General features: G+C 46.7%; 15 protein-coding genes across 15 annotated transcripts; 9 read left to right on the top strand and 6 right to left on the bottom strand.

Annotated features, from left to right (window-relative positions):
- Positions 1-6: 6 nt before the first annotated feature.
- EURHEDRAFT_407493 (forkhead box protein L2) lies at positions 7-3,096 on the top strand. Its single transcript, XM_040780564.1, has one exon. The coding sequence runs from the start codon at positions 486-488 to the stop codon at positions 2,673-2,675; it is 2,190 nt and encodes a 729-aa protein (XP_040643213.1). The 5' UTR covers positions 7-485; the 3' UTR covers positions 2,676-3,096.
- A 178-nt stretch (positions 3,097-3,274) lies between these two features.
- On the bottom strand, positions 3,275-4,209 carry EURHEDRAFT_407491 (BUD31 family protein). Its single transcript, XM_040780563.1, has 3 exons — positions 3,883-4,209; positions 3,689-3,819; positions 3,275-3,606 (listed from the first exon to the last, which is right to left on the bottom strand). The coding sequence occupies exons 1-3, from the start codon at positions 4,052-4,054 to the stop codon at positions 3,463-3,465; spliced, it is 447 nt and encodes a 148-aa protein (XP_040643212.1). The 5' UTR covers positions 4,055-4,209; the 3' UTR covers positions 3,275-3,462.
- Positions 4,210-4,282: 73 nt separating this feature from the next.
- Positions 4,283-5,015, top strand: EURHEDRAFT_407490 (Tim10/DDP family zinc finger protein). Its single transcript, XM_040780562.1, has 2 exons — positions 4,283-4,521; positions 4,665-5,015. The coding sequence occupies exons 1-2, from the start codon at positions 4,416-4,418 to the stop codon at positions 4,829-4,831; spliced, it is 273 nt and encodes a 90-aa protein (XP_040643211.1). The 5' UTR covers positions 4,283-4,415; the 3' UTR covers positions 4,832-5,015.
- A 240-nt stretch (positions 5,016-5,255) lies between these two features.
- EURHEDRAFT_445107 (60S ribosomal protein uL23) lies at positions 5,256-5,871 on the bottom strand (the record flags this gene model as incomplete). Its single annotated transcript, XM_040783511.1, has 3 exons — positions 5,256-5,343; positions 5,430-5,716; positions 5,806-5,871. Coding segments are annotated over 3 exons (441 nt in total), but the record flags the coding sequence as incomplete, so codon positions are not given.
- A 682-nt stretch (positions 5,872-6,553) lies between these two features.
- Positions 6,554-7,441, top strand: EURHEDRAFT_445222 (25S rRNA (adenine2142-N1)-methyltransferase; the record flags this gene model as incomplete). Its single annotated transcript, XM_040783519.1, has 1 exon — positions 6,554-7,441. The coding sequence occupies one exon, from the start codon at positions 6,554-6,556 to the stop codon at positions 7,439-7,441; it is 888 nt and encodes a 295-aa protein (XP_040643209.1).
- A 23-nt stretch (positions 7,442-7,464) lies between these two features.
- Positions 7,465-9,776, bottom strand: EURHEDRAFT_527498 (putative transporter; the record flags this gene model as incomplete). Its single annotated transcript, XM_040787022.1, has 6 exons — positions 9,474-9,776; positions 8,476-9,422; positions 8,295-8,423; positions 8,118-8,215; positions 7,900-8,066; positions 7,465-7,846 (listed from the first exon to the last, which is right to left on the bottom strand). The coding sequence occupies exons 1-6, from the start codon at positions 9,602-9,604 to the stop codon at positions 7,465-7,467; spliced, it is 1,854 nt and encodes a 617-aa protein (XP_040643208.1). The 5' UTR covers positions 9,605-9,776.
- A 500-nt stretch (positions 9,777-10,276) lies between these two features.
- EURHEDRAFT_468867 (translation termination factor eRF1) lies at positions 10,277-12,242 on the top strand. Its single transcript, XM_040785272.1, has 5 exons — positions 10,277-10,331; positions 10,421-10,598; positions 10,657-10,706; positions 10,771-11,902; positions 11,992-12,242. The coding sequence occupies exons 2-5, from the start codon at positions 10,475-10,477 to the stop codon at positions 12,165-12,167; spliced, it is 1,482 nt and encodes a 493-aa protein (XP_040643207.1). The 5' UTR covers positions 10,277-10,331; positions 10,421-10,474; the 3' UTR covers positions 12,168-12,242.
- On the bottom strand, positions 12,197-13,781 carry EURHEDRAFT_468865 (prephenate dehydratase PHA2). The gene is made up of 2 exons (XM_040785271.1): positions 13,584-13,781; positions 12,197-13,508 (listed from the first exon to the last, which is right to left on the bottom strand). Exons 1-2 carry the CDS (start codon positions 13,635-13,637, stop codon positions 12,657-12,659), a joined length of 906 nt encoding a protein of 301 aa, XP_040643206.1. The 5' UTR covers positions 13,638-13,781; the 3' UTR covers positions 12,197-12,656.
- Positions 13,698-15,225, top strand: EURHEDRAFT_468863 (uncharacterized protein). Its single transcript, XM_040785270.1, has 2 exons — positions 13,698-14,584; positions 14,646-15,225. Exons 1-2 carry the CDS (start codon positions 13,888-13,890, stop codon positions 15,023-15,025), a joined length of 1,077 nt encoding a protein of 358 aa, XP_040643205.1. The 5' UTR covers positions 13,698-13,887; the 3' UTR covers positions 15,026-15,225.
- Positions 15,226-15,390: 165 nt separating this feature from the next.
- Positions 15,391-16,772, top strand: EURHEDRAFT_443579 (centromere/microtubule-binding protein Cbf5; the record flags this gene model as incomplete). The annotated part of the gene is made up of 5 exons (XM_040783483.1): positions 15,391-15,425; positions 15,497-15,675; positions 15,726-15,823; positions 16,253-16,295; positions 16,360-16,772. Coding segments are annotated over 5 exons (768 nt in total), but the record flags the coding sequence as incomplete, so codon positions are not given.
- Positions 16,773-17,080: 308 nt separating this feature from the next.
- On the top strand, positions 17,081-19,207 carry cbf5 (pseudouridine synthase CBF5). The gene is made up of 5 exons (XM_040780561.1): positions 17,081-17,318; positions 17,420-17,576; positions 17,638-18,269; positions 18,325-18,551; positions 18,616-19,207. The coding sequence occupies exons 1-5, from the start codon at positions 17,207-17,209 to the stop codon at positions 18,940-18,942; spliced, it is 1,455 nt and encodes a 484-aa protein (XP_040643203.1). The 5' UTR covers positions 17,081-17,206; the 3' UTR covers positions 18,943-19,207.
- Positions 19,208-19,440: 233 nt separating this feature from the next.
- EURHEDRAFT_444849 (FYV10 family protein) lies at positions 19,441-20,844 on the top strand (the record flags this gene model as incomplete). The annotated part of the gene is made up of 4 exons (XM_040783491.1): positions 19,441-19,494; positions 19,559-20,098; positions 20,166-20,360; positions 20,413-20,844. 4 exons carry the CDS (start codon positions 19,441-19,443, stop codon positions 20,842-20,844), a joined length of 1,221 nt encoding a protein of 406 aa, XP_040643202.1.
- Positions 20,845-20,920: 76 nt separating this feature from the next.
- On the bottom strand, positions 20,921-22,286 carry EURHEDRAFT_445651 (25S rRNA (uracil2634-N3)-methyltransferase; the record flags this gene model as incomplete). Its single annotated transcript, XM_040783543.1, has 3 exons — positions 20,921-21,720; positions 21,793-21,987; positions 22,058-22,286. The coding sequence occupies 3 exons, from the start codon at positions 22,284-22,286 to the stop codon at positions 20,921-20,923; spliced, it is 1,224 nt and encodes a 407-aa protein (XP_040643201.1).
- Positions 22,287-22,462: 176 nt separating this feature from the next.
- gmtA (GDP-mannose transporter) lies at positions 22,463-24,519 on the bottom strand. The gene is made up of 4 exons (XM_040780560.1): positions 23,955-24,519; positions 23,796-23,883; positions 23,363-23,734; positions 22,463-23,307 (listed from the first exon to the last, which is right to left on the bottom strand). The coding sequence occupies exons 1-4, from the start codon at positions 24,186-24,188 to the stop codon at positions 22,868-22,870; spliced, it is 1,134 nt and encodes a 377-aa protein (XP_040643200.1). The 5' UTR covers positions 24,189-24,519; the 3' UTR covers positions 22,463-22,867.
- Positions 24,520-24,644: 125 nt separating this feature from the next.
- Positions 24,645-26,026, top strand: EURHEDRAFT_407479 (thioredoxin domain-containing protein). Its single transcript, XM_040780559.1, has one exon. It carries the CDS (start codon positions 25,117-25,119, stop codon positions 25,846-25,848), a length of 732 nt encoding a protein of 243 aa, XP_040643199.1. The 5' UTR covers positions 24,645-25,116; the 3' UTR covers positions 25,849-26,026.
- The last annotated feature ends 145 nt before the right edge of the window (positions 26,027-26,171 follow it).

The raw sequence follows: 26,171 nt of genomic DNA, 5'->3' as shown, positions 1-26,171 counted from the left end.
TTATATCTCGACTCTTTTCCCCATATCTATTAATCTTTATCTATCCCTAATCCATCTATCGCTTGCTTGCTTTAAACCAGATCGCTGAGGTGCGCGCGCAATAATACCCTACATCTACTACATCATCCAGTTGAAAGACGCCCTACGCTTTCTATTGAATGCCAATTGCGGGTCCTTTGTCTCTTAACAATTTTTTTTCTCTTATCTGCCATTGTACCAACACATTGGGCTACAATATTGATCTACTTTTACTAGCGCCTTGTCGCCTAATCGATTCTCGATCTTGCTTATTCTGCACAGATCCACAACCACCCGAGGCTACTACACACCTTCGTGGCCTGCACTTAATCCTCATCTCTTTGATGCAGGATTTCAACTGCACACGCACTCCAAGGCCAAAGAGCAAGGCTTTGTCGCCTGTTGTCTAATTGGTGGCCCTTTCTTGACGCGTTGGATACTCGATTCAAAAGGAAGAGACAAAGATCATGACCTCGGCGCGTCCTGCGTCGGTTGCACAGGCTTCTACGGAAGCGTTGACTCTTCATAAAGACCCTCCTCCCAAGTCACAGCCTCGTCTCGAGCCCTCGCTTCTGCCTTTGCAACCTATTGAGAACAACTCAACAACTCGAGAATACATCCTGGATCCGCCCTCATCAAAGTATCAAAGGCCATCTCCAACAAAAGCTTCACGCGAGATTGGTACTTCGCATTCAGGCCAGGGCAAATTGGGTTTCGTCCCGATAACTGCTCCAAACCCACCTATGTTCACCACAGATTCACCTACCAAGAAGACCCCCTTGGGCGCAAACCCACATCCTACGTCGTCCTCTGCACCAACAACATCATCAATGCCGCAATCTGCCCTGTTCACCACATTCTCTAGCATCAACCCCGGGGAATCCTCGCCAAACGAGAATCGAATCGCCAATGATCTTCCCAATGATAATTTCGCGGATTTTCCCGAACCCTCGTATGGAAACAAAGTTCCCTTGAGAAGGACGCTCTTGGAGGCTGCGCCGCTGAAAGAACGATCGATCAAGAAGCCTAAATCCGAAGATACCCCAGCAATGCGTCTACCTGAGCCTGAAGATATGCCACCGATCGAAGATGATGGCACAAAGCCTCCGTACAGCTATGCGACGCTAATTGGGATGTCGATTCTTCGAGCGACTAACCGGCGGTTGACTCTGGCGCAGATTTACAAATGGATTTCGGATACCTTTTCCTACTACAAGAACAGTGACCCCGGTTGGCAGAACAGTATTCGCCACAATCTGAGTCTGAACAAGGCGTTCATCAAACAGGAACGGCCCAAGGATGACCCGGGAAAAGGAAATTACTGGGCGATTGAACCTGGCATGGAGGCGCAATTTCTCAAGGACAAGCCCTTGCGTCGCGCTACCATGTCCAGTCTTCCCCTCCCTGCAGCTCCTCAAAGGGAGTCGGCGTCCCACCCCCGGAACTCCAGCATGGCATCATGGGTAGTTCCGCCACCCCCTAGCCATCATCCACCTCAGAAGGTATCTTCTAAGAATGTCGACTTGTCTTCGGATGCTACTTTGCCTGCCTCCGACCCAGCCCTTCAAGACGACACAGGTGACGAAGGCACCAATACAGCAGCGCTGCGGGCTCTCCCACCTCGGTCCTCTCCTCCCCAGCCCATCCATTCATCTCCCCCAGTTGCTCCGCCTCGGTTCTCCCGTCAAGGTACCCCTCCTTCTCCGTCTCAAACCGCCGCGTCTTCTGCAGCTGGTCCGCGTTCGAAAAAACGCAAATCGGCTGCGATGAACGACAGTGGGTATTTCTCGTCTTTGGAGTCATCAGCAATGCGGCCGAACAAGACTGGACATATCTTGACCTCCGACCTGGACATTGAGCCGCCTCGTATCAAGCGCGGTCGTGCAGAGGAAGAGATCGCGCGAATTCGCAGTTCATCTCATGACATCAGTCCAAACAATTCTGGTCGCACCAAGGATTCCGGAGTGGCTGCCGGCTCATCACCGATTCGTGGAGACTATGTGAGCATGCTGCCGCCCCCTCTCACGCCTGTGATTAAGTTTAAGAAGCCAGCGAAACCGCCACCGTCGGTCTCTCCAAACACCAACCTTCGAAACCACCGTAGGAAGATTCAACAAATGGTCAATTCCCCTATCAAACAATTGGGCCTCACGGATGAGGACCTGCCATGGAGCCCAGCATTCAACATCCAGGACGAAGCATTCACACCGAACGAAAATTTCCACTCCACTTTTGATGTTTTTGCCGATTCCGGAGTGGACAATATCTCCACGCCAGCCCGTGGATCGCCGGAGAAGCGCTCTGCGAAGCGTGCTCGCTTGGAGGGCGGAGGATCCGGCGGCAATGCCCTTGCCGATATCACTTCCATGAGCGTCAACAGTCGCATGGGTGCAACATCCCTATCATCACATAAGTCTAAAGGCCTGCTCTTTGATTCGCCATCCAAAATGCCAGACCCTAGTCGTTTCATTGATGCCACTCATGACGATTTCTTTTCATTCCATCTTTTTGATGAGAGCCCGGGAGAAGTGGATGGTGTCGATCTTCTACAGGGTTTCCAAAAAATTGGAGGTGCCAGTAAAGAGGAGCCATCTAAGATCAAATCACACATATCAAGACCAAACTTCACTTCCCGAAGCAACACCTCGTTGTTTTGAGCTAAATTGTTCCAGTTGGATACCGGCAGAGCGATGTTGCTCTTTCTCTTCCGTCTTTTCAGGTGCATTCTGAATTGGGCTCTGAACCAAGTACTATGACGTGCAAGTTTCTTTGGTTCAATCAACTGCTATTCCATAAGATTTTATCCTTTTTGTGACTTTTGAGGCATATGGTGTTTTGTTCAAATTGATTTTGGGCTGGTTTTCTGCGCTTGTTTCCCTCCCACTTGCGTTCGTTTCTGGAGTTCGTTGGGCTTAGGTAAGATCTGGAGTCGGCTCTGACTTGAAAACCGTGTTTGGGATGACTTTGCTATGACCTTATGACAATATCTGTTAAGATGTACACGAACTTGTAATGTTTTGTCCTGATTTCATATTTTATTTTTTTTTGCATTGCCTTGATAGTCCTGGTTGGCCGAGTCTTGTTTTTGTCACATGTTTGTATTAGCGAATTTAGTCCTTTCAATTACCAACTCAATATATTCTGTGTTGCAACTTCATTACAGGTCATCAAGCATGAATGCACATACATCGTTGATTCCAAGAGGGTATCATGTTAAATGGAAACATACCATGCCCAGAGACATAATGTCAACTAAAGGACCGGGAAACAGAATCACCAAAATTTTCAGTTGTCCCCAAACGCCCAGTTTTAAATAAAACAAACCGACCATCGTCCCACAACCTATTTCTAAATGCAAGGTAAGCGCGTATGAACATTGTGATGCACTTCTTTAGCCATAGAAACACACACGTATATATTACCTTTCCCTTCATTCTAAGTATCCTAGTCGCTACTTGCACAGCCTCGACATCCGCAACTGACACATTGGATCATTTGATCCTCCTTGAGCTGCGCTTTCGGTACTCGACAAATACAGGTGGCGTTGAAGTTCGTTTCCTTAGTTTGGATGCAGCGAAGGCAACAAAGCTGCAAACACGGACTCATTAGATAGAATGTACGAATTGTAGTAACATGACAGACCAAAATGATCAATACAAAGATGACATACTTTTTCGTAGCCTTGTTTCTTCCACTTTGCGATAAGGTTGGCATCGGCGTAGTTGTTCTTCAGTAACCACTCATATAGTTGTTTTGATATGGCTTTTTTTTCATAATAAAGGTCATAGATATATCTCGAACCTATATGATACGAAAGGCGTCAGCGAAAAGAGCTGTCGGGAGAGGAGAGAGGCGCTAGCTCACGTTGATGGCTTATTTGGAAAATGGGCCATAACATTTCATGTTTCTTCTTCCCGTCATGCGATGCATTTTCAGCATCTTTCATCTTGTTGCTGAATTCGAGCAGTGTGTCTTCTATTTCGTCGAAGCCATCTGGTGGTGGTTTGCGGTTGCGCGATGTACGGACCGGTGGCATGGTTGATTCAGGGCGCGGGGAAGACCATGAAATTTCAAGGAATATGAAGTCTGTGATAACAAGATGGACACGGAAGCTCGGAGCACTCAATTCTATAGTTTTCGATATCGATAGTTGATAACGCAAAGGTAGCAAACGGCCTTGAAAGTAACTACTCCGCCAGTCTTTCTGCCAAGGTGCACCGCCTTTTGAGCTCTTCGAGAGTAGAACTTGTAGAGGTTCGGACCGATTGAATCATAGTACGCAACCTTCTATTCCCCAGCTATACCAATCCACGCCTTCTTGCTTGTAGGGCAATTGAACCGAATCTTATCGCCTTGACATTCGAGACATCTATTATAATCCGTTTACCCGCTCCAAAATGGACCCCACGGCGCAGCTCGACCTCTCCAAACTGAGTGATGCCGATAAGAAGGAATTGAACCAATTTTTGACCAACGAGGCCCAGAAGTCGAATATCCAGCAGAGTAAGTAAAACACTGTTCCACATACAACAGGCGACTTAGTCCCTTTTCACCGCATCTATCATTGTTATTTTCTGACAGATTCTGTCACCTCTTCCTTCAAAAATCTAAGTCTATCCGTTCGACTTGCTAATCGCAATCCTTAGCCGTTCACCATCTCGCGGACGTTTGCTGGAAGAAGTGCATTACCGGAAAGGTCTCTTCAGGACGTTTGGACCGGGCAGAAGAGGCCTGCGCACAGAACTGCGTCGAAAGATGGATGGACACAAACCTGTCCGTTTTGAAGCATTTGGAGGCTCTTCGCGGACAGTAAATTCTGATAGGCCACTGGCTGTACGAGGCATTGATGAATTTTATTGCTTGTCATGTTGAGAATCGGGATATGGGCATTTGCCAATTCAGTATGGGACTGGAACTTGTATAACTATAGAAATATCACGCTATTATTGTATCAAGTATCAGCAATCACATCTACAGATACTCCGTCTGTAAGATTGGAGTAGAGAGTAATTAAGTTCTTTCGACCATTATTCCGGTCAAGAACTACGAATCGAAGACAAGAAGACATAGGTCCCATGTAAAATCGTTACTGAGGACATGAAATTGAAATATTCTGTTCTTTTAAATGGTCATTCAGCCGTCATTGCAGCCTTGGCAACTAGATTTTGACTGAATTTTTATTGAACCACCGCGCATAAAGAAAAGGAAATCACCCAGACCCAAACAAAACCATCACTCTAGACAATAGCAAGCTTGGTAGCAGCAATGTCCAAAGCGTCGACATCAGGGGTTAACCGCGCGTAGACCTTCTTCGAGCCATCAGGTCTGTAGGAAATCCAGTTAGAAACATGTTACCAGAGCAAAATAATCGATATCCGTTGCCAGAAACGGGAAAGCGGAAGTCCTCATACCTGACGAGGGAGTTAACCTTGACGGTCTCGACGTCGTAGAGCTTCTTGAGGGCCTGCTTGATCTGGCGCTTGTTGGCCTTGACGTCGACGATGAAGACGAGGGTGTTGTTTTCCTCGATCTTCTTCATGGCGCTCTCGGTGTTAAGGGGGTAGAGGATGACCTTGTGTGAGTCGAGGCGGGGGCCATGAGGGACCGACTTGCGGGGGTACTTGGGCGACCGGGAAAGCTGAAGGGTCTTGGGGCGGTGGAAGGTGGTCGAGGTGCGGACCTTGCGAGCCTTGTGCGCCTGTATAGCAGCCACATGATTTAGCACTCCCATTTCTTCAATTTCAAGTCGAAACAGATATTCTTCGCATGATTGGGAGATCAACGTACACCTGCACCCTTCAGAACTGCCTTGGCGGCAGCACCAGCCTTATTGCTGGGGTTGGTCTTGCCTGTAAAATTGAAAAACACTGGTCAGCGCTTCTCCTCAAAACTCAAACGGTACCCCCATAGAAAGAAATTGCGTTTTGCTCGAATCATAAGGTAGACGACAAAAAAGATGGCAAAGATGCATCAGCGATGAAACCAAGCGTGTTCTCCTCCAAAACATGCGATTGATCGGTTTCTGTGTGCGAACGGTACAAAATTGTCGTCTTTTGGGGAGTTATCACCGCAAAACGTCCGCACTCTCATGATCGAACAAATCGACAATTCTGCAATCTGGGATGGAAATATAATAACCACTCGCGATATAAACCTACCTTGCTTGTTTTCCGCCTTAGGGGCCATGGCTGTCGTCCGGCGCTGTCGTGGTGATTGTCGCAGTGTTGAATGTCGAATATTTGGAGTGCATTCGCTTAATGGAAAAAAACCCTACGGGTATGCTACTGTGTGGGTCACCTGACTTGAGTCGGACCTCTTGGCGCTCGTCGGATTAACAGCGGCGCTTACGATGAGCGCGGATGATAGGGCCATGTAATAAATAACGTTGCTACATATTCTTCTTTTCTTCAACGTCTAAAGCCCCGGGAATCAAGCGACACCAATTGCGAAGGCATGTTATATAGCAGAATCAAAATACCAAGTTAAGAGAGAAAAAGAAAAGAAGAAGAAAAAAGACAATACGACGATTTCCAGTATGACTTCGAAGAAGCAGTCCAAAAACAAAAAACTCATGCTACTTTCTCATTCCCGTCCGCCAACAGCCAGAGCCAAAACCGCATCCTTGTCTTCAAAAGCTACTCGGAATCTCATTCGTTCCCATCATCGTCTTCTTAAATCCCGGGCTCAAGCTTTACAGTCAGGCGATCATGCTTTAGCCGACAAACTTGACGCGCAAATTCGAGAAAATGGTGGTTTGGAAAGTTACCAAATCGCCAGCAAGCTGGGGCAATCATCAGCCCGCGGGGGAGATTCGAGTAAAGTCTTGGTTGATTGGATAGGCCCACAACTGTCGTTATTGAAAGACACGCCTTTCCGACTTCGAGTGCTCGAGATCGGAGCTCTCAGTACTAAAAATGCGTGTTCCATGAAGAAATCGCTCGATGTCACAAGGATAGACCTTAATTCTCAGGAACCAGGGATCTTGAAGCAAGACTTTATGGAGAGACCGCTTCCTCACAGCGACGACGATCGTTTTCACCTCATCAGTTTATCCTTGGTACTTAACTACATCCCATATGCCGAAGGAAGAGGAGAAATGCTGAAACGTTGCGTGACCTTCCTCACAAACAAACTACCATCAGATTGTCCTGTCTCCTGTGCACCTAGCTTATTCTTAGTCTTGCCTCTTCCATGCGTCAACAACTCGCGTTATCTCACTGAGAACAGATTGCAGGAGATATTGTCTAGCATGGGATTTGTCATGACACAGAGCAAGCAAACTTCTAAGTTGATATTTCAGCTCTGGGAACATCGCCAGGACTACAAACCGAAGCCATTCAAGAAAGAGATTCTGAACGATGGCAAAACAAGGAACAATTTTGCCATTATCGTCCGTGACGATTATAAGCCAGTCACAAAATGATAACGACCGCTGACGACGATGGTTTATTTCGCAGTGATTAAATCTTGCGGTAAAAATGCCCAAACAGTGCCGACGGTGGCTACAATCGAGGATATGATCAGAAGGATCCAGTCCAAAGTCCGTTCACTGGGACTGATCTCTTTCCCAAAGATCTTCAGGTAGAATGCAAGGGGCAATATGATGCATATTGTGAAACACAAAGCGGATCCCATAAGTGCCATTATCCGATCAAAGGATGGAAAGACGATCGCCATGAGCACAATAACGATCACAATGAGTATACGGATTATACCCGTTGAAGACCGGCGGAAAATTCCTCGCAGCCCCTTCTGGTCATTTGAATTCATACCGGGGCGTAGCCCGAGCCCGCATAGCACCTCGACGGTTGCAACCAGAGGCCGGCAGCTATACGTTGTTAGTCATCTTTTGCAATGAGCCTAGCCAGAAGGGTGACTCACTTCAAGGGCACTTTGGTGATTGGAATGATTGCAATGAATGATATGATGCAAAGGGAGACAGCTCGTGGATATTGATCTGTCATGAGTACATTGGCCGTGACCTCATCTAAGATTGCACCCCCATACATCATCCAGCCCACAACTGCCATTGTACAATCAAGGGAGTACTAATGAGTTAATACGATAAGACAACTTAAATTCTTGTTCTCTCGTCTTACCGTAAATATGTAGGTTACCCAGAGGCTTTTATCATACTTCCGGGGGTGTATCATATCCCTGTATATATTAGGAAAGACTCCATGCCCACCCCAAGGTGCTTGATAGTTGTCAGTAAACAAAGAAGTTCCTAGAAGTGGAGGGATAATGGACATGGAGTGGGGTTGGGAGTAACTTACACATGATCAAACCAAAACTTAGAGGAACAGTAGCCCAATTATCAGGCAACAAGGTCGTCCTGGCAGGTTGATGAAGGGAGCCGGGAGCGTCCGGTTTGATCAAACCATCGATTAAGATCATGATCACGACTTCATAGATGTTAACCCATCACAAACCCCAATCGAGGAAGTTGAAACATACTTGATGTGCAAGACAGTATGCCCAGTATACTCGTCACGCTAAGAAGCCGCAAAGACACAAAATTGAGCGGAAGAAGCATGAATCCGCATATGATCTTCCATTGAAGAATGCTAAGCTCCGGTAGTAGGACATGAAGGCTGTCCGCAAAAAGTACTATCAAGGCAACACAAGCCCCTATGAGTTCCAAGCAGAACAAAAGACTAGTCACCAACCGTGCACGATGTCCGAAACTAATGTATGCCAAATCAGCGTACGTGACGAGAGTTCGGTCCACATCTAGACATTTGGCGAGGATTTTAGCAGTATATGATGTAGTCACTGCAGCAAAGGTGAGGAACAATAGTCCCAGGAGCCACCCAGCTTGCTTCATTGCCAGAGGCAGACTCAACAAGCCGACACCTATCAAGACATTCACCGAATTGAAAATTGTTTGTGGTATAGTCGATTGGCCGACGACAAAATCCCCCCTGGTCCCGTTTTCATGTTGTACTTGCTTGACTAATAGCTGGTCCCGCTCATTATCATCAGATGTAGCTGGCTGTGCATGTTGTTCCCTGTGAAACTGAAAGGCATGTCTCCGAGTCGCATCACTGACTCGCGAAGAAATGGTCCCATATGAGGTTCCAAAGCTTCTATCCACAGAAGAACCGGTAATTCCAATGTCTGGAATTATCCTCCCCAAGCTAGGACGAGCCAAGTCGCCATCTCCCTCTTCCACATCAGAATCAAGTAGCGGGTGCGTAGGAGCATATTGACTAAATCGCTGGGAACCTTGTGATTCAGCCTCTTCACTCTGTATAGTAGCCCATTCATCATCTGACCCGGTTGTCGTGGACGAGTGCTGCCGTGGAAGGACTTCAGGAAAATATGCTGCTCTTTGCCATGATCTTGCAAAATTATCGATGCTATTTACACCACCTGCCTGCCTGAAACGAACAGAGAATGAACTGGGCCTAGTTAGCGTTGGATTTCTTCAACTGCCAGTCTAGAAGCATTACCTGTGGGGACCATCATTCTCAGACAAGGATGACCGGGAGCGACTATAACTATCCGATTCAAGCAATGAGTTCGAACCTAACGACTCTGTGGCCTGCTGTTCAGTAACAATTGTAGTTAAAGGGTCCTGCATAGTATCTAGAACCGGTATTCGTATCACGATGCCGGCTACCAATATGAAACAGCACAATACGTCCGTAAAATAAATGTGCAGAAAATGAAATAAGGAGAAAAGAAGGGGAAATAAAATAAAGGGAGAAAGAGCACGATGAACTGCTACGATGTCGAAAGGAAGAAGTGATGAGGTTCCCCAATTAGTATTGATAAGCTTTTTTTTTTTTCTTCAGGAACGGTAACATCCATTAGATCACCACACAATGCTCCAGACTACAATTGTAAGTGAATCATAGAGAGCTCTCAGTGTCCAGAGCCTATGAATTGATATGTGTATTAATTGGTCGCTGTTGCTTGGACCACAAGTACTTCTTTATACCCAGAGGTATTTATTTGTACTCTGTATAACTACATAATTCCCATATCGGCATGCACTTGTAATACATGGACATTCGACAAGTTAGGCCCACAATGCAAATGACAATAAATGACTCGGAAAATGAATCATTACTACCTTTTCAAAGCCCTTTTTTATTAGTCATACCAGAGAAGTAGAGTATGTAGGCTGGTACCCCTATAATCAAAGCCTAATTACAGGTATTGTATGATACGCAAAATATACACGCTTATGTCATCACGGGAGGCGACCTTCAATCTTTCTTTTTTAGCATCACTGCCACCCCACGGTGAAATTTGCTCCAAACACCCCGCTGGAGCGTCTGACGGCAAAACCGACCAGTCCCAGGGTATGTGTATACCACTTGACTCACTTCTTTTGTGCTTCAATTTTTTTTTGTCTGCTTGTCTGTGTTCTATATCTAACAATCTCGTCCAGTACCCCAGTCAGATTTCAACTCGGTCGTGTATATCCTTGGTCGCCTCACCCAACATGAGCTCGGCTCAGGCTCCGAACGACGCGGAGAAGAACATTGAAATCTGGAAGGTCAAGAAGCTCATCAAGCGTCTTGAAGCCGCCAGAGGAAATGGAACCTCGATGATTTCGCTGATTATCCGTATGCTTTCCATGGCCCTCGAAAGTGGCATGTCTCGTTACTAATGATTTCGTTATAGCTCCTAAGGACCAAGTGTCCCGGGCGGCGAAGATGTTGGCGGAAGAGTTTGTACGTCTCTTACCTGTATTGCTTTCTTTTGGTAAGAGCTGAATGGCTAACAGTGAAACGATAGGGCACTGCGTCCAACATCAAATCCCGTGTGAACCGTCTTTCCGTGCTTTCGGCCATTACGTCCACGCAGCAGCGTCTCAAGCTTTACAACAAGGTCCCTCCGAATGGCTTGGTCGTGTACTGTGGAGAAATTATTACATCCGAAGGAAAGGAACGTAAGATTAATATTGACTTTGAACCGTTCAAGCCCATCAACACTTCGCTTTATCTTTGTGACAACAAATTCCACACCGAAGCTCTGAGTGAGCTACTCGAGTCAGACCAGAAATTCGGTTTCATCGTCATGGACGGAAACGGTTCTCTTTTCGGCACCCTCAGTGGAAACACCAGAGAAGTTCTCCAGAAGTTGAGCGTCGATCTGCCCAAGAAGCACGGCCGTGGTGGTCAGTCTGCGCTCCGTTTCGCTCGTCTCCGTGAGGAAAAGCGTCACAACTACGTGCGAAAAATTGCCGAATTGGCAGTTCAGAACTTCATCACCGACAATAAGATCAACGTGGCAGGCTTGATCTTGGCCGGTTCCGCCGATTTCAAGAATGACCTGAACCAGTCCGATCTGTTCGATGGGCGTTTGCAGTCCAAGGTTATCAAGGTTGTCGACGTCTCTTACGGAGGTGAAAACGGCTTCAACCAAGCTATCGAACTTTCTTCTGAGACTCTGAGCAACGTCAAGTTCGTTCAAGAAAAGAAACTCATTGGCAAATATTTCGAAGAAATCAGTCAAGATACCGGAAAGATTTGCTATGGTATCGATGATACTCTCAAAGCCCTGGAGCTTGGTGCCGTGGAAATCCTTATCGTTTATGAGAACCTGGATTTGAACCGATGGGTTCTGAAGGACGCGAGCGGCTCTGAAGTCACCGTTTACACCAACAGGTATCAAGAGGAAAACCAACGGGAACTGTTTTTGGACAAGGAAACTGGCCAAGAGATGGAGGTCGCCGACTCAGGCCCGTTCCTTGAGTGGCTTGCCGAGGCCTACAAAGACTTCGGTGCTACTCTGGAATTCGTTTCCGACCGGTCCAGTGAAGGCAACCAATTCGTCAAGGGATTCGGTGGTATCGGTGGCCTTCTGCGATACAAGGTCAACTTTGAACAACTTGCCGACTATGACGACGAGGATGAGTTCTATGACGGTATGTCTTCAGTTATGGGAATTGCTAAGGTCTATATGTTTGCTAATCCGTATAATCGAGTTTAGATTGACGGTTTAGCGACCTCGCAGTGAGCGAGGATGAAAGGCCAGAAGTTCCAGAAATGGATCTTTTGACGGCTCGCCCCGTGAATTATGAAGGCGGCTCTCATGGAGATCCCATGGCTTCCAAGGTAGATACCGTGACGAAGCCTGGTCCAAGCTCTGCGAAGCTGCTCAGAGGTGTGTTTCTTAATTGCTGGTTATAGTCCATATTGTGAACTAACACATGATGATAGGGCCATCCAAGCTCCGTAGCACAGTTACTGTGGAAACCTAAGGTTAACACGACGTGTTTATGCGATGGATTGTTCAATTCGTTGCATATAGTCCACAGTCCCTGCCAGAAAAATTGTCGAGCTTATGAAACTGAGCGAAACAAGTTGAGATTGTTGTTTGTCCTGGAATTGCTTCTGCCGTTCAATATTTTTTTCTATACACTCTTTTGCCGCAGTTTGGGTTCAGTGTACGATCGTGCTTTCTACAGTATAGGTCAATGCCACTGCAACCTCTATGGTTTGCTTGAAGTAGTTTTGCTTGCAATTCCTGTAGCACTTTGTAAACACTTGTTATAGTTCAGAGACTTGTTGGTTGCAAAGTGGTATTTGGTTGTTCAGCAGTATTTGCTGCTTTCGAACTCTTCCAAAAATAGTAACTCTTTTATGTATATATACACAACAGTAATCTGAACAAATAGATCAGAGTCTATCTTTCCAAGTTCCCAAGTGTTTGCAACTCTCGGTCACCTGCGGCAGGCTTTGTAAAACTCGAGCGACAGCTTTTTGGTTCTGTGGCGTAGGAACTCTAGCACACTCCACAAAAAACACATATTGCCAAGCTCGCTTTTGGCTCGGGCGCGTGTTTATGCTTGTTAAATTCAGTCCATGATCTTTGAAAACCGACAAGGCGTCTGCCAACGCCCCAGGTGAATTATGGTCGACTGTGAACAAAACCAGAGTCTTCAAAGCAGTCGATGAAGGTTTAGACGGACTCGCGTCCTGAAAAGTCAATCGAGCTGAGCGCTTCGAATGCACATTCCTTAATATCAAGAATCGTGTTGTATTATCGGCTTTATCCTCGATGTTCTCTGCCAGAACATCCACGCCGTGGTACTCCGCCGCAAAGCGGCTGGCGATGGCGCCACTGCATTCTGTGGTCTCCTTCGAAACAATTTCAGCGGATTTTGAGGTTGAAGAGACATCTTGTCTCTCCACCCCCTTGAAGTTTTTGCTGAGGAAAGTTTCGCATTGCCCCCAGGCCTGCGGATGTGTGTATAGCTTGGTTATCGAGCTATATGCTGGTGATGTGTTCTTTCGAACCATGAAGCAGTGATGGACTGTCAGGTAATGTTCCGCGCATACTTCGACATCGGCGTAAATTTCATTCCGGTCTGCTAGAAGATCGAGTGTCTGCATGACGGATCCGTTGCTCGAGTTTTCAACAGGGATTATTGCGTAGTCCGACTGTCCTTGCTGGACTGCCGAGAAGGCGTCTGCAAACGACAAGCATGGTGTTAATTGCGCCGAACCTCCAAACGCCTCTACAGCTGCCTGTGAAAATAGCTCATAATGATTAGTGTTCGTGTATTCTTCGTAGGCCGATGGGGATGCTTGATCCATATATACCTGGTGGGAGAAGGACGCTTTTGGGCCCAGAAATGAGACCTTGGAGGGCTCCATCGGGATTCAATGCTCGCACAGCCAAATTTGATCTTCCAGAGAAAACTTTCCCTAGCACTAGCTTCTTGTTGCTCTGTTTATTTTGTGATTTCACTGCAAGAGAACATAGCGAAATCCTATTCAGCTGCCCGACCTCGGACAAACAAGTCAAACTACGGAGAACCGAGACTCCGCAAAACCGGCGGAGTCATTTGTTATCTTCAATTATTTTCATTCTAATGCGCTGCTTGGCTAGGCCAATTTCTTGCTAATGAAAAGGAAGCTATTGCAATGCTTGCGCTTGAGACAAGGAGTTTCAGCTGCCTTATCGCGCTCATGCTCCTCACTCTCTGGACGCTTAAATCAGGTTTTGACAACACGGAAGCTTCCTTTATTCTATGACTACCTACATCCTCAACCGTCTCACTTACTGAATGCGACATTAACTGATCTCTTCCCAAAACAACAACCGTTTGTGCTAGAGAGCAGGACTCTTCCCTCAATAAAGACCCCGCTTCATATGGCACCAGGCCACCACTTGGTCTATTTTCCTCCTCAAGTTACACTGTCCCAGTTACTATCTGATGGTACTGATGTCTTACATAGCCCCGGGGACCCATTCAACAGGCGCCTATGGGCAGGCGGAAAAGTAAGGTTTCCAATTCTGAGCGGCCCGCTTCTAGATGGCAGTAGGGCTGTATGTCTAGAAACGATTCGCGACGTGACAGTCAACGGCCTAAAAGGAGAGGAGAAAATTGTGGTCAGCATTGAAAGGCGGGTGGGCGTCCTGAAAGAACGGGATGAGGAGGAGCACGATATAAGGAGGAGGATATGGACAGAGAACGAAGAAGAAAATGGACAGGCATCGGTCATTGAGACTCGGAATTTGATCTTTATGCGTGAGAAGACCCAGGAACAGCTCGAAAATGACAAAAAAAATTTTGGGGAAAATAACAGGATCATCAAACGTGCGCATTTCTTCGATTCTTATAGTAAATTGAATGATACTGACACTACTCCCACCCAAAGCTCCCTCAGATGCACAGTTCCGCTATGGGATAAGACCAAACAAGTCCTTGCTCTTTCGGTTTTCAGCTCTCACATTCAATGCCCATCTGATTCATCTCGACAAAATTTATACCCAACACACGGAAGGTTACCGGAACCTTCTTGTACATGGTCCATTAACTCTGACGTTGCTGCTTACAGCAATGCAAGGGCATCTACAATCTCGGCATTTCATAAAGGACATTGAATATAGAAACTTGGCTCCACTTTATGTTGATGAGGAGCTGACAGTCTGCGGTAAGCCGAAGACTGGCAGAAGGACTGATGCATGGGATGTGTGGATTGAAGGTCCTGAAGGAGGCCTTGCCGTGCGAGGCTCCGTGCAAACAGAAGCTGTATAAATGTGGATATTATTGAAGGCTTATGAGAACGAAATGCGGTTCTCAAAGTTAATCCGTGAGGTAGATGATACGTAGTCTTTTGAACAGTACATATCCTACATCTACGACTGTCGAATTATTACTACTTTGGGCAAGGCGGCATTATACTGCCAATGGGGCGGAAGCGGAAAAACTTTAAGCGAAGAGAAGCTAGCGAGCACACGTTTTTATTTCGCTCATGAGCTTTCATTTCCTCTTCTCTTTTCCTATCACAAAAAAAAAAAAAAAAACACCGACCGAACCAAGGACTTACAGTGTGATGCGCAGCTGCAGAGTCCTCAAATATCTAATCTGATTTAAATCAAACCACTTACTATCTATTAACAATGGACCAGTTTTGGTCTGCTCCTCCTGTCACTAGGTACGAACCTTCCCCCCCTATTTTGCCTATCACCGTCCGATGGTCAATCTTTATACTAACTTTAACAATAGGACCCTAACTGCACTTACTTTTGCCCAGTCCATTTTAGTCTATGGTGGCCTACACAATGCTTATTATGTTCCGTTTTTGACAAGTCTTGTCTTCAAGTTCCCGCCGGAAGTATGGCGGCTAGGGTCATCGTTTCTACTGACGGGTCCCCAACTTGACTTCTTATTTGATCTTTACTTCAGTACGGCTTCGTGATAGCCCAGGCTTACTGCCATGCTAACCTAATGGTAGTGTTTACCTATGGCAGTGCCTTGGAGACAAACTCGCCGCGGCTCAACGGCCCTGGTGATTTCTTCACCTATGTGTTCTTCGTAGCTACTGTCATTTTGGTAAGTTACAGCTCTTTCGATCCAAATGCATAATTGCATAGGATTTGGCCAATACTTCTATTCCCTTGTATCTCGGACGAGATATCGTCTTTTTTTTTTTTTTTTTTTTCAAAACCTCGGATTATCTGCCCGCCCAGCCGAAAACTAGCTGAAGCGGTTCCTGGAACCGAGGAAGATCACCCCTGCATCTCGTACACCCATTCATTCGCAAACTTTTCGGGCTGTATGCGGTGTAGGAATGGTGGGAATACCTTTGAGATAGCCAGCGTGATAAAATAAGTTCACGTTGGTGGTTATGGTGCCCTACATTTCTTCATTACAATCCTATATATATGCCTCTCCTTATTTCCTCTTTAGCATGGATTCATTCATTTCCCGGACTCGTTATTGAAGTAGCTATAAATTGATTCCCATGCTGACAAGCTGAAGCTCACCGCAGGCTGCTACTTGGAAGGTGGAATCTTTACCTCCGGTGAGCTCTCGCTGCAGCACCCAAAGTATAAGACGCCGTCTCTAATGCTAACGATGCATAATAGCATTGATCCTGGCGTTTGTTTACACTTATGCCCATCATAACAAGGGAATGAAAACCACTTTCTATTTCTTTCAGATACGTGTGGAATTTCTCCCTTGGGCCATGCTTGTGATTACGATGGTCCGTTTTGGTTGGCGTGCTGCGCTATTAGAAAGTATGGGAATTGTCGCTGCCCACATGTACGAATTCCTTACACGTATCTACCCGGCATTTGGCGGCGGCAAGAACTATATTACGACCCCAGACTTCATCAGAAGGTTTTTCATCCAAACATCGCGTGAAACGTATCGATCCTATGGAACAACCTACCGATCAACAGGACAAATCCCGGCATCCCAGGCGTCTGAAGAGTCGAGAGGTTGGTCCTCTCAAAACTCGTGGAGTAGAAGGGGAACAGGAAGGAGATTGGGCGGTGGTTAAAGGGCTGGAGACATTTCTGAACAAGACCGAATTGTGATGGTGTGATCATTATCAGTCGCTGGGTTTGAGGCCCTAAGTATCGAGTACTGCAGCAGTTAGCTTGAAACGCTCCTATTGAACTCTTGAACTAGTAATACATACTGTACTTTGTACTTATAATAATAATTCGAGATTCCGCCTTTTTGGTGGTATCCGGTCATGTGATTCTACTAGCAGTGGAGCCATGCGCTAAACCGTTTCGGGTTACTGAAGCACTCGCCGCACTTCAACTGGATGGAAAATTTGCCAACCTTCTTTTCTCTCGCTAGCGTCGGTCCAGCAGGTGCAGTTTTTTTTCTTCCACTCAGTGGTCCTTTCTTCAACGCGCGCAACTACCTGGCTACCTTACATTTCTCTAGCCAGTCAAACTGTGTCTTCTCTTGGCCAAAATGGCAAACACAGTGGCTAAGGAAGAGGTGGACTACACCATTAAGCCGGAGGCCAGCTCCAGCAGCATCAACACGGCAGACTGGCCTCTTCTGCTCAAGAACTACGATAAGCGTATGTCAATGAAATTCTCTTGTTCTTTTTTCTACCTCATGCTCTTTTTTGTGTGTTTCAAGGTGCAGTGTAGCTGATTAGAAAACTTTTTCTCGCAATAGTTCTTGTCAGAACGGGCCACTTTACGCCGATTCCCGCCGGTTGCTCGCCTCTCAAGCGTGACTTGAAGTCCTATATCAATTCTGGTGTGATTAACCTGGACAAGCCTTCCAACCCATCCAGTCATGAGGTTGTCGCATGGATGAAGAGGATCTTGAGGTAACGCTCCTATAAAATTTCAATTTCAGGTCAATTTGCTGAAACTCTTGTGTTTTTTAAGGGCCGACAAGACCGGTCACAGTGGTACCCTTGACCCGAAGGTCACTGGATGCTTGATTGTTTGTGTTGACCGTGCGACTCGTTTGGTCAAGTCGCAACAAGGCGCCGGAAAGGAATACGTATGCGTTATCCGTCTCCACGACAAAATCCCCGGTGGGGAGGCCCAGTTCAGACGCGCTTTGGAGACCCTGACCGGTGCTCTCTTCCAGCGGCCGCCTCTTATCTCGGCTGTCAAGCGCCAGCTTCGTATCAGAACCATCCACGAGAGCAAGCTTTTCGAGTTCGACAATGACAGACACCTTGGTGTTTTCTGGGTCAGCTGCGAGGCGGGAACTTACATCCGTACTTTGTGTGTTCACCTCGGTCTTCTTCTCGGCGTCGGCGCGCACATGCAGGAGCTCCGTCGTGTGCGCAGTGGAGCTATGGATGAGAACAAGGGCATGGTCACTTTGCACGATGTCATGGATGCGCAGTGGCTATATGACAACCAGCGCGACGAATCGTATCTGCGCAAGGTCATCAGCCCCCTTGAGAGTCTTCTCACGACCTACAAGCGTATTGTCGTCAAAGACAGCGCTGTTAACGCCGTTTGCTACGGTGCAAAGCTCATGATTCCTGGTCTCCTCCGTTTCGGTAAGCTCGTAATCACATGCATTCCTCTTTTCTCAGTTACTGACCACTTCTTTAGAGGCTGGAATTGATGCTCACGAGGAGGTTGTCCTTATGACCACCAAGGGTGAGGCTATTGCCATTGGTATTTCCCAGATGTCGACCGTCGAGTTGTCCACCTGCGACCACGGTGTTGTTGCCAAGGTCAAGCGCTGTATCATGGAGCGTGACCTCTACCCCCGCAGATGGGGTCTGGGTCCTGTGGCTTTGGAGAAGAAGAAACTTAAGTCCTCGGGCAAGTTGGACGTAAGTTGCCAGATGCAGTTCTTAAGGATATAAATGTTGTTCTACAATACTGATCACCTTACAGAAATATGGCCGAACCAACGAGGCCACCCCCGCCCAGTGGAAGAGCGACTACAAGGATTATAACGTGGCTGAGGATGATTCTTCTGCCCAACCTAAAGCTTCCGACCAGTCCGCCGCTGAACCTGCGCCGAAGGACGAGCCAGCGGAAGAGCCATCTTCCCCAAACAAGATGGAAGTCGATGACGACAAGGATGATGAGAAGAAGCGCAAGAGACACGATGGAGAAACTCCAGAGGAGCGAGCGGAGCGCAAGCGCAAGAAGAAGGAGAAGAAGGAGAAGAAAGAGCGGAGAAAGTCCAAGCAGCAGGAGGATAGTGACAGCGACTAAACGTCTTCAGGGAAGTCCGTTGCCCGGCTCTAATGGTATAGTGCCGCTCTTTCAGAAAATGCTGTTGTTCCATGCATTCTCCTGTTGCGGCTTCATCTGGGCATATTTCCTGTAACATATTGTTTCTTGTCTTTTCTGTCGTTCATTGGAGTCTTGGGTTGAAAAGGGGTTCTGTCTGATTTTACTGTATCTCAAGTCTGTTGCTGCTTTCTAGGATTATGTAGTTCTGGGTCAAAATTACTCTTGTTTATTGTCGTTTACTTGGATTTCATTTTCAAACAGGAATGAATCGCCGTAAGCTTAGTCCTGTGGCGTCACGGGGTCACTTGATCTCCGCGCGGATCTCATGCCACCTCAAGTAGCAATCAACTGACACCACGCCATTCAGCTTCACTCCAGTTTCCTGTCTATTGAATTTTACCAAAGCTCAGAGGCAAGTCATAATTGAAGAAGAAAAGGAATAAGAATTACAGAAACCACCGCAAAGGACAATCCGCCATGGCCGCGGAGCTCACGTCAACGAAACTCAATGCGGAGAACCATCTTCTCTTGGTATTATCTGCCTGCATCATTCAGCAAATCGTGCCTCACCAGCTAACATTTTATACTAAAATAGGACCAACCGCTCCTCCGTTTACCCCACGAACTCGCCCGTCGAAACTTCAAGTCCGTCCAACGGGTTGTCGAGCGCGAAAAGGAAAATGTCCTCCCAGCACTCAAAGATGCCGCCAATAATTCGTTATCGGGGTCTCACACGCCGGACCAGACACTTGCCGCGCTTGATGCGATGTTATCCCGCATGCAAGGGCTGAAGCGGAAGATGGAGAATCTACAGGGAGAAGAGAGGAAGGTACAGGATCAGTCGAAGAAGCGCATACAATATCTGGAGAGTTTGCACCAGATCCCCAGTCTGGTGGATGTTAAATATGATGAGTGGTCTAGGACTAGGTTGGACAGGCTGATGGTGGATCATATGCTCCGGTCTGGGTATTCGGAGAGTGCGAAGCAATTGGCGCAGGAGAAGGGTATTGAGGATCTCGTGGATATAAATGTTTTCGTGCAGTGTCAGCGGATCGCGGATAGTCTACGTCACGGAGAGACCAAGGAGGCATTGCAATGGTGCGGGGAGAATAAGGCAGGTCTAAAGAAGAGTCAGGTATGTTATTCTGAGCTCGGTATGTCTTCCAATTCGATCCGGGTCCGGGACGACTGATGCCTTGCAGTATAACTTGGAATTTGAACTGCGATTGCAGCAATACATCGAAATGATACGGATTGGTGATAAAAAGAAGCTGATCGAGGCTATGCTGCATGCAAAGAAATACCTTACACCGTATATGGAGACTCAGTCGACCGAAATCAGCCATGCTGCAGGACTTCTTGCATTCCCCCGCGATACTAAGGCCGAGCCTTACAGAGTATGCATTGGGCCCCTTGCAATAGAAAGTAACCAGGCTAATCATGTCGCAGGCGATGTACTCTTCGGTTCGATGGACTCATCTTGCGGAACTCTTTGTCCGTACCCATCATGAACTTCTATCGCTGCCATCACGTCCTCTATTACATATTGCGCTATCTGCTGGGTTGTCGGCGCTGAAGACGCCCTCCTGCCACTCGGAGTACACTTCGTCGAGGTCTAATTCACTGTCTACCACAACTTCTGTTTGTCCGATCTGTTCAACCGAGTTGAATGAGCTGGCACGGAACATGCCCTATGCACATCACACAAAGAGCTACATCGAAAGCGATCCAATTGTCTTGCCGAATGGCAGGGTTTACGGCCAAGAACGTTTGTTGAATATGAACAAGAACGTTGGTTGTATCGAAGCAGGGACCATCAAAGACCCAACCACCGGCGAAGTTTTCGAGGAGGGCGACATGAAGAGAGTGTACATCATGTAATATGGCATTCCATAATCCAGGATAAAGGATAACTGATTATTGTATCAAATGGGAGTTTTAACTATTAGTACATGATCTAATCACTATCATCGCTGTCCGATTCGTTCCTTGGCCTTTTCTTCTTTGCACTGGCATCTGCCTTGAGCTGAGCCGTTGCGTGATCGTCTTTAAGCTCAAAGACATACATCCTGGCATCCCTATCCTCGCCTTTCCACCCACCTCGTCCACCATGTTTCCCTTCAATGTGTCCTAGAGTCCGCGCATGCGAGTAACCCTGGTAGGAAGCCCAGGGAAATTTGAAGCTGGTAATTACCTTTAGCCCAGCGTGTCGAGCAAGATCCTTAATGTTCCATAGAGTATACGGCTCTCCTTCGAATAGACTAACCAATATTTGTCCTGATTCTGTCCGGGGTTTGTTCTTTTCTCTTCCATTACCGTTCTCACCATCCTCATCAGAGTCATCACTCGACTCCTCCCAATAATCCTCATCTTCAAATTCATTATCAACCGCACCATTGCTATCAATCGGCCTCGACAAAAGCGGTACACAGGCCTTGAAAAACGCAACAAGCAATTCCTGATTAAACCGCACCTGCCTGTTCACATCCGTTGACAGCCCACCCACATGCGGGAAGTTGAAGCAGATTATATCCCACGGTCCCCCTTCACCTTTCCCTTGCCCACCAGAGTTATGCTTTTTATTGGCGTTATTGGCAGCATGACGAGCCTCCAACCACGCAGGACGTTTGAGTTGGTGTGGTCGTGGGAAACCTATCCGGACGTCTTTCCCTCCTCCAGCAGAGGCGTGGCCAAGTTTCCGGGCATCGACTGAGAAGAGGACTTTGAGGTTTGTCTTGTTTTTGTTTGTGGCCTGTGCTTTTTCTATGTCTTTTTGCTTGTCGTCTTCCTCGTCATTTTCATCATTCTCGCCTGGTGGCCCTGGTTGACCATCGTGGTCATCTGCCTCGTCTCCATCTGTCTTGCGCTTCTTATCTTTCTTCAGGAATGCATTCTGCATTTCTTGGATAGTCCCTTCTACCTGGGGGTACTTCCCGTACAGGTCATCCTTGGAATCATAGCATGTCGCAAGCACATTCCGGCACCGATGCTGGACGACCAGTGAACGGGCAAAGGAGAAGTCGCCTGTCATTTTATCAGTAAATGTGTATTTATTTTATATAGCCGTATAAAAGCACGATGGAAGAAAAATCACCTTCGCCAATTAACAAAACCCGATCATTCCTCCCAAACGGAACAATTGGTCGCTGGTTTCTTTGTTGTTTGCCATTATTGGTTTTGTTTTTCTTGGTGTCATTATTGTTGTTATTGGTCGTCGACAGTCGGGGAAATGTGTTCATCTTCTTTTTGTTGATGTCGTTGGCTTTTCTTTTGACATCACCACCTTGCGCGGCTGCAATTCGGGCCTTTTTTGCCTTGGGCATTTTTTAAATATGAAAGTGTTATTGTTATGCCAATTGAGATATGTGTTACATATTGAGAATTGAAGTTGACATTGAGATCTTACCAAGATTAAGCTAACCTACCGAAAGATTTTCCGGTCAAATATAAGTTCCGAGATATAGATTCTGGATCTACGGATACATCATTGAAATCAATAACACCGTATAGCAACATATTCTATAACCTATTAAAAGAAAAATAAATTATATACAGAAAACAGACAAACCAAAGAAATGAAACTATTTTTTTTTAATCCAACGTCGACGAGTCTATTTTCAAGCATCGCTTCAAAGCCAGTAAATAACAGACACACCTGAATCGTATCGAAATAAAAAGAAAAGGATAAGAAAGTAACAATATTACTAAAAAAAGAATAACACTTGCAACAACGGAGCGCCTCTGCGCTGCCAGAATGAAGTAATAATAATATGCGCTGTATAAGAGAAGCCACCAACGCGAATCACCAGAATCAAACCCAGTACATCAATTCAGTTAATTGCCAGACGTCGCAACAAGAAAAACAACCATGCCACCATGACATAATGCCCGCTAGGATGCGGATCTATGACCGCAACGAATCTCTCATGCTCTGGCTGCTAGCACTGACCGGATTCGAAGTTGGTAGAGCACCAGTCTTGGGCTTAGCGTTCTGCTTGATCTTGGCAACGGCATAGACGATACCACTGACGAAGCCTACAAAGATAGCCGACACACTGGGGAACGTCACGGGGGCGTCGAAGAAAATCAATCCAGAAATCGCAATGGGAAGCTTGTTCAGCGCTCCCACCATTGAGTAGGTGGTGGATGAGGTCACACGGACACACCAGGCGGAGGTATAGGAGATAAATACGGTTGAGGCACCAGAGAGGATCATGGCGAAGATGATGTTGTTGCGCTGGGCAGGGGGGAAGTTGCGCTCAACGTTGGCGGACGACCAGTCTTCGGTGAAGACAGAGAGAACGACCAGGACGGGTATCGACAGGAAGTTGTTGTAGAACATAGCTGTAGACATGTTAGACATGTGTGGAAAGGATCAAGGAGAAACCGGGGAGCATACTGTCAAAGTCCTTGAAGTTGGTCAACTTGATGCGCTTGCGCATTCCAAGGACGTAGGAAGACGTGCAAAGACAGTTGATCAACATCCAGATGTATCCAGCGTTCAAAGTAGAGATCTTGCCAGTAGCGTCTCCGCTGCTCTCAAGAGCATATCTGATGTCGGCCCACGCGGCGATAACCGAACTAAACACCATCAGGCCAAAAGAGAAAAGCGTCAAGCCAGTAACGGAGCCACCAAACCACAGCACCTCTCCGTACGCGATAAGAATGATAGTCAAGTTCTTGAAGATGGTGTAGACGGGAATCGAGAGGAACTGAAGAGCCTTGGTACCGGTGTAGATCATACCGATCAGAAGCAGAGTAATCGGGAACCCTATAACATGACACCTGTCAGACACTGTACTTGCGCTCACATTTCAATGAGGAATACATACACTTCCTCGCCTCGTCACTGTTGAAATCACGGTAGTTAATAAGACCAGCGGTCTTACACCCCTGAATCGCAGAAATACATACAATGGACTAGATAGCGAGTTAACCGTACACATCCAAATAGAAAGAGCACACCACTCCATTATGCCTTTTACACATACCTGCACACAAAGCAAGAAGAAATTGAGGTTGAAGTTGGTGCCGGACAAGACATATTTATTCATGACAGTCATCAAAATCGAAGATCCGCAGTAAGCCAGCACCGGCAGGATCGGGTTGTTCGCTGGAGCAGCTCGCGGCTGAGGCGGGGGAGGTGCCTCAAAGGTGCGACTGTTTCCCTGATCCAGCTTGTCCATCTCGATCGTATAGTTATCGGACTTCTTGTCTTCAGCCATTGTGACGGTGTGCGGAGGAAAACGGGGCTTTTCAGAACGGAAAAGGTGTAAACAATCCGGTTGTTGGTAACCTTAAGAAGCCGGTCGTCGGTCAAAAAAAAAAAAATAAATAAATAAATAAATAAATGAAGGCGACCTAGGCAAGTTGACACTTGACAGCGCAGGCCGTCAAACAATCCCAGGTGAGGGAAAGGGATGGATGCGACGAGGGGCAGCGAGAGAGTCGACTAAACGAGCGACAGTCTCTTCCTGTTAGGCAAGACGAGGGAAGAAGAAGAGAAGGAGAACAAGAAGAAGAATACAAACGTGCGTGAGAGGTGACTGAAAGAAGAGGAAAAGTAAGAAAATAGACAAGAAACGGACTTGGGGGATTTGGGATGTTGATTGGTCGTGCTTACTTAGCGGGATTCACCCTGACAGGAGATTAGAGAGATTTAAATCTATACAAAAGAGAGTGAGGAATAGAGAATATTGCTACAATTGCTTCTATTTCTAGATGAGAAAGGATAATCAGGATAATCAGGATAATCAGGATAATCTCTTTTCTCCATTTCGTTCTACTCTGGGTGTGAGTTGTTCGAGAATCTTTTCAGTGGTAATTTTCACCCAGTATACGACTATTTCAACCTAACAACATCTCACTCACACTTGTTATACCGTCAATTAACTTGAATGCCGAATTCTTTTATTTCTATCTACCCTGATCTAATCGAAGCGAAAATCAATCAATCTTCTCGCATTTCTCTCACTGCACCCTCACGACCAGCAACGAACTTCCTGACACGGACTCGAACAAATAGACAGAAACAGACCCCGTCACAGTTACAGTGGCAGTGGCAGTGACAGTGACAGTGACAGTCACAGACGCAGACGCAGACGCAGACGACGACAGAGAAACAGAAATATTCACCAACAGAACCAGAACGAAATGACCTCCAAACACGAACCCACCACCACCTCAGACCCCGACGACCTCGACGACGAAGCCCTCTTCGCAGCCCTCGAAAACGAAGACGACTCCACCTACCGTGCAAACCGCATCGAACAACTTAACGCCGAATACGCCTCTGCCAAAAATGGCCCTGCCCATGATCCTTCCTCTTTCGCGTCCTACCCTGCTGCCGGTGGTGGTGCCGGCACAATCATAACCGACACCTTCTACCCAACCCTAACAAGCGACCAGTCTGTGTTGGGCTTCACGACGAATACGCACAAATGTGTGGTGCATTTTGCGCATCCGGATTTTGCGCGGTGCGGGGTGATGGACGAACATATTCGGACGTTGGCGATGAGGCATTATGAAGCCAAGTTTGCGCGGGTGGATGTGCGACATACGCCGTTCATCGTGGAGAAATTGAAGATCAAGGTGTTGCCTTGTGTGATTGGGTTCAAGGATGGGCTTGGTGTTGAAAGGGTTCTTGGGTTTGAAGGGTTGGGGTCTGGGGGACGTGATGGAAAGGATGGATTTAGTATTGCTACTCTGGAGAAGAGGTTGCTTTGGAAGGGGATTCTTGTGCAGGCCAAGATCAAGCAGGGTGATGATGATGACGATGACTATGATTCTGCTGGCTCGGATGAGGACGCTGGACGTGGCCCTCGACGGGCTATTCGAAGCGGAGGACGATTAAATCGGAATGACGATGATGACGACTGGGATTAAGATGTATATAATGGATTATTGTTGGATATTGTGCAAGCATGCATGCAAACCACCATTGTTGTATATTATGACACTGGAGCACTTCCATTTCTAATTTCATGAAGAAAAGACGCTAGTCTTATCGAATTGAAAAAAACAACAACAACAGAAGACAAATTGATATCAAGACTAATACTGCATGATCATCAAGTAAGGTTACACTGACAATGTAGACGAATTCAAAGAAAAAAAAAAAAGTCGTCCTCAAAACGAGAAAAAGACAATAGAGAAAAGATGCTCACAGCTAACAGTATCACCGGGATAACGAAAAATGAAGCCTGGAA

Source organism: Aspergillus ruber (genome assembly GCF_000600275.1).
Source record: "Aspergillus ruber CBS 135680 unplaced genomic scaffold scaffold00001, whole genome shotgun sequence".
Classification (NCBI taxonomy): domain Eukaryota; kingdom Fungi; phylum Ascomycota; class Eurotiomycetes; order Eurotiales; family Aspergillaceae; genus Aspergillus; species Aspergillus ruber.
The sequence above is the reverse complement of the archived record's forward strand: the minus strand, read 5'-3'. Positions and strand labels throughout refer to the sequence as shown.

Bases quoted from the DNA above. Each gene is read 5' to 3' on its own strand.
- EURHEDRAFT_407493 (XM_040780564.1), top strand. From the start codon at position 486: ATGACCTCGGCGCGTCCTGCGTCGGTTGCACAGGCTTCTACGGAAGCG.
- EURHEDRAFT_407491 (XM_040780563.1), bottom strand. From the start codon at position 4,054: ATGCCACCGGTCCGTACATCGCGCAACCGCAAACCACCACCAGATGGC. The intron at 3,820-3,882 runs GTGAGCTAGCGC...CGTATCATATAG, and splicing joins TTTCCAAATAAGCCATCAAC to GTTCGAGATATATCTATGAC. The intron at 3,607-3,688 runs GTATGTCATCTT...CCGTGTTTGCAG, and splicing joins AGAAACAAGGCTACGAAAAA to CTTTGTTGCCTTCGCTGCAT.
- EURHEDRAFT_407490 (XM_040780562.1), top strand. From the start codon at position 4,416: ATGGACCCCACGGCGCAGCTCGACCTCTCCAAACTGAGTGATGCCGAT. The intron at 4,522-4,664 runs GTAAGTAAAACA...CGCAATCCTTAG, and splicing joins GAAGTCGAATATCCAGCAGA to CCGTTCACCATCTCGCGGAC.
- EURHEDRAFT_468867 (XM_040785272.1), top strand. From the start codon at position 10,475: ATGAGCTCGGCTCAGGCTCCGAACGACGCGGAGAAGAACATTGAAATC. The intron at 10,707-10,770 runs GTACGTCTCTTA...GTGAAACGATAG, and splicing joins AGATGTTGGCGGAAGAGTTT to GGCACTGCGTCCAACATCAA. The intron at 11,903-11,991 runs GTATGTCTTCAG...GCGACCTCGCAG, and splicing joins CGAGGATGAGTTCTATGACG to TGAGCGAGGATGAAAGGCCA.
- EURHEDRAFT_468865 (XM_040785271.1), bottom strand. From the start codon at position 13,637: ATGGAGCCCTCCAAGGTCTCATTTCTGGGCCCAAAAGCGTCCTTCTCC. The intron at 13,509-13,583 runs GTATATATGGAT...CTATTTTCACAG, and splicing joins AAGCGTCCTTCTCCCACCAG to GCAGCTGTAGAGGCGTTTGG.
- EURHEDRAFT_468863 (XM_040785270.1), top strand. From the start codon at position 13,888: ATGAAAAGGAAGCTATTGCAATGCTTGCGCTTGAGACAAGGAGTTTCA. The intron at 14,585-14,645 runs GTGCGCATTTCT...TCCCACCCAAAG, and splicing joins AAATAACAGGATCATCAAAC to CTCCCTCAGATGCACAGTTC.
- cbf5 (XM_040780561.1), top strand. From the start codon at position 17,207: ATGGCAAACACAGTGGCTAAGGAAGAGGTGGACTACACCATTAAGCCG. The intron at 17,319-17,419 runs GTATGTCAATGA...TTCTCGCAATAG, and splicing joins GCTCAAGAACTACGATAAGC to TTCTTGTCAGAACGGGCCAC. The intron at 18,552-18,615 runs GTAAGTTGCCAG...ATCACCTTACAG, and splicing joins AGTCCTCGGGCAAGTTGGAC to AAATATGGCCGAACCAACGA.
- gmtA (XM_040780560.1), bottom strand. From the start codon at position 24,188: ATGGCTGAAGACAAGAAGTCCGATAACTATACGATCGAGATGGACAAG. The intron at 23,884-23,954 runs GTATGTGTAAAA...CTCGCTATCTAG, and splicing joins TCTTCTTGCTTTGTGTGCAG to TCCATTGTATGTATTTCTGC. The intron at 23,735-23,795 runs GTATGTATTCCT...GTCATGTTATAG, and splicing joins CAGTGACGAGGCGAGGAAGT to GGTTCCCGATTACTCTGCTT.
- EURHEDRAFT_407479 (XM_040780559.1), top strand. From the start codon at position 25,117: ATGACCTCCAAACACGAACCCACCACCACCTCAGACCCCGACGACCTC.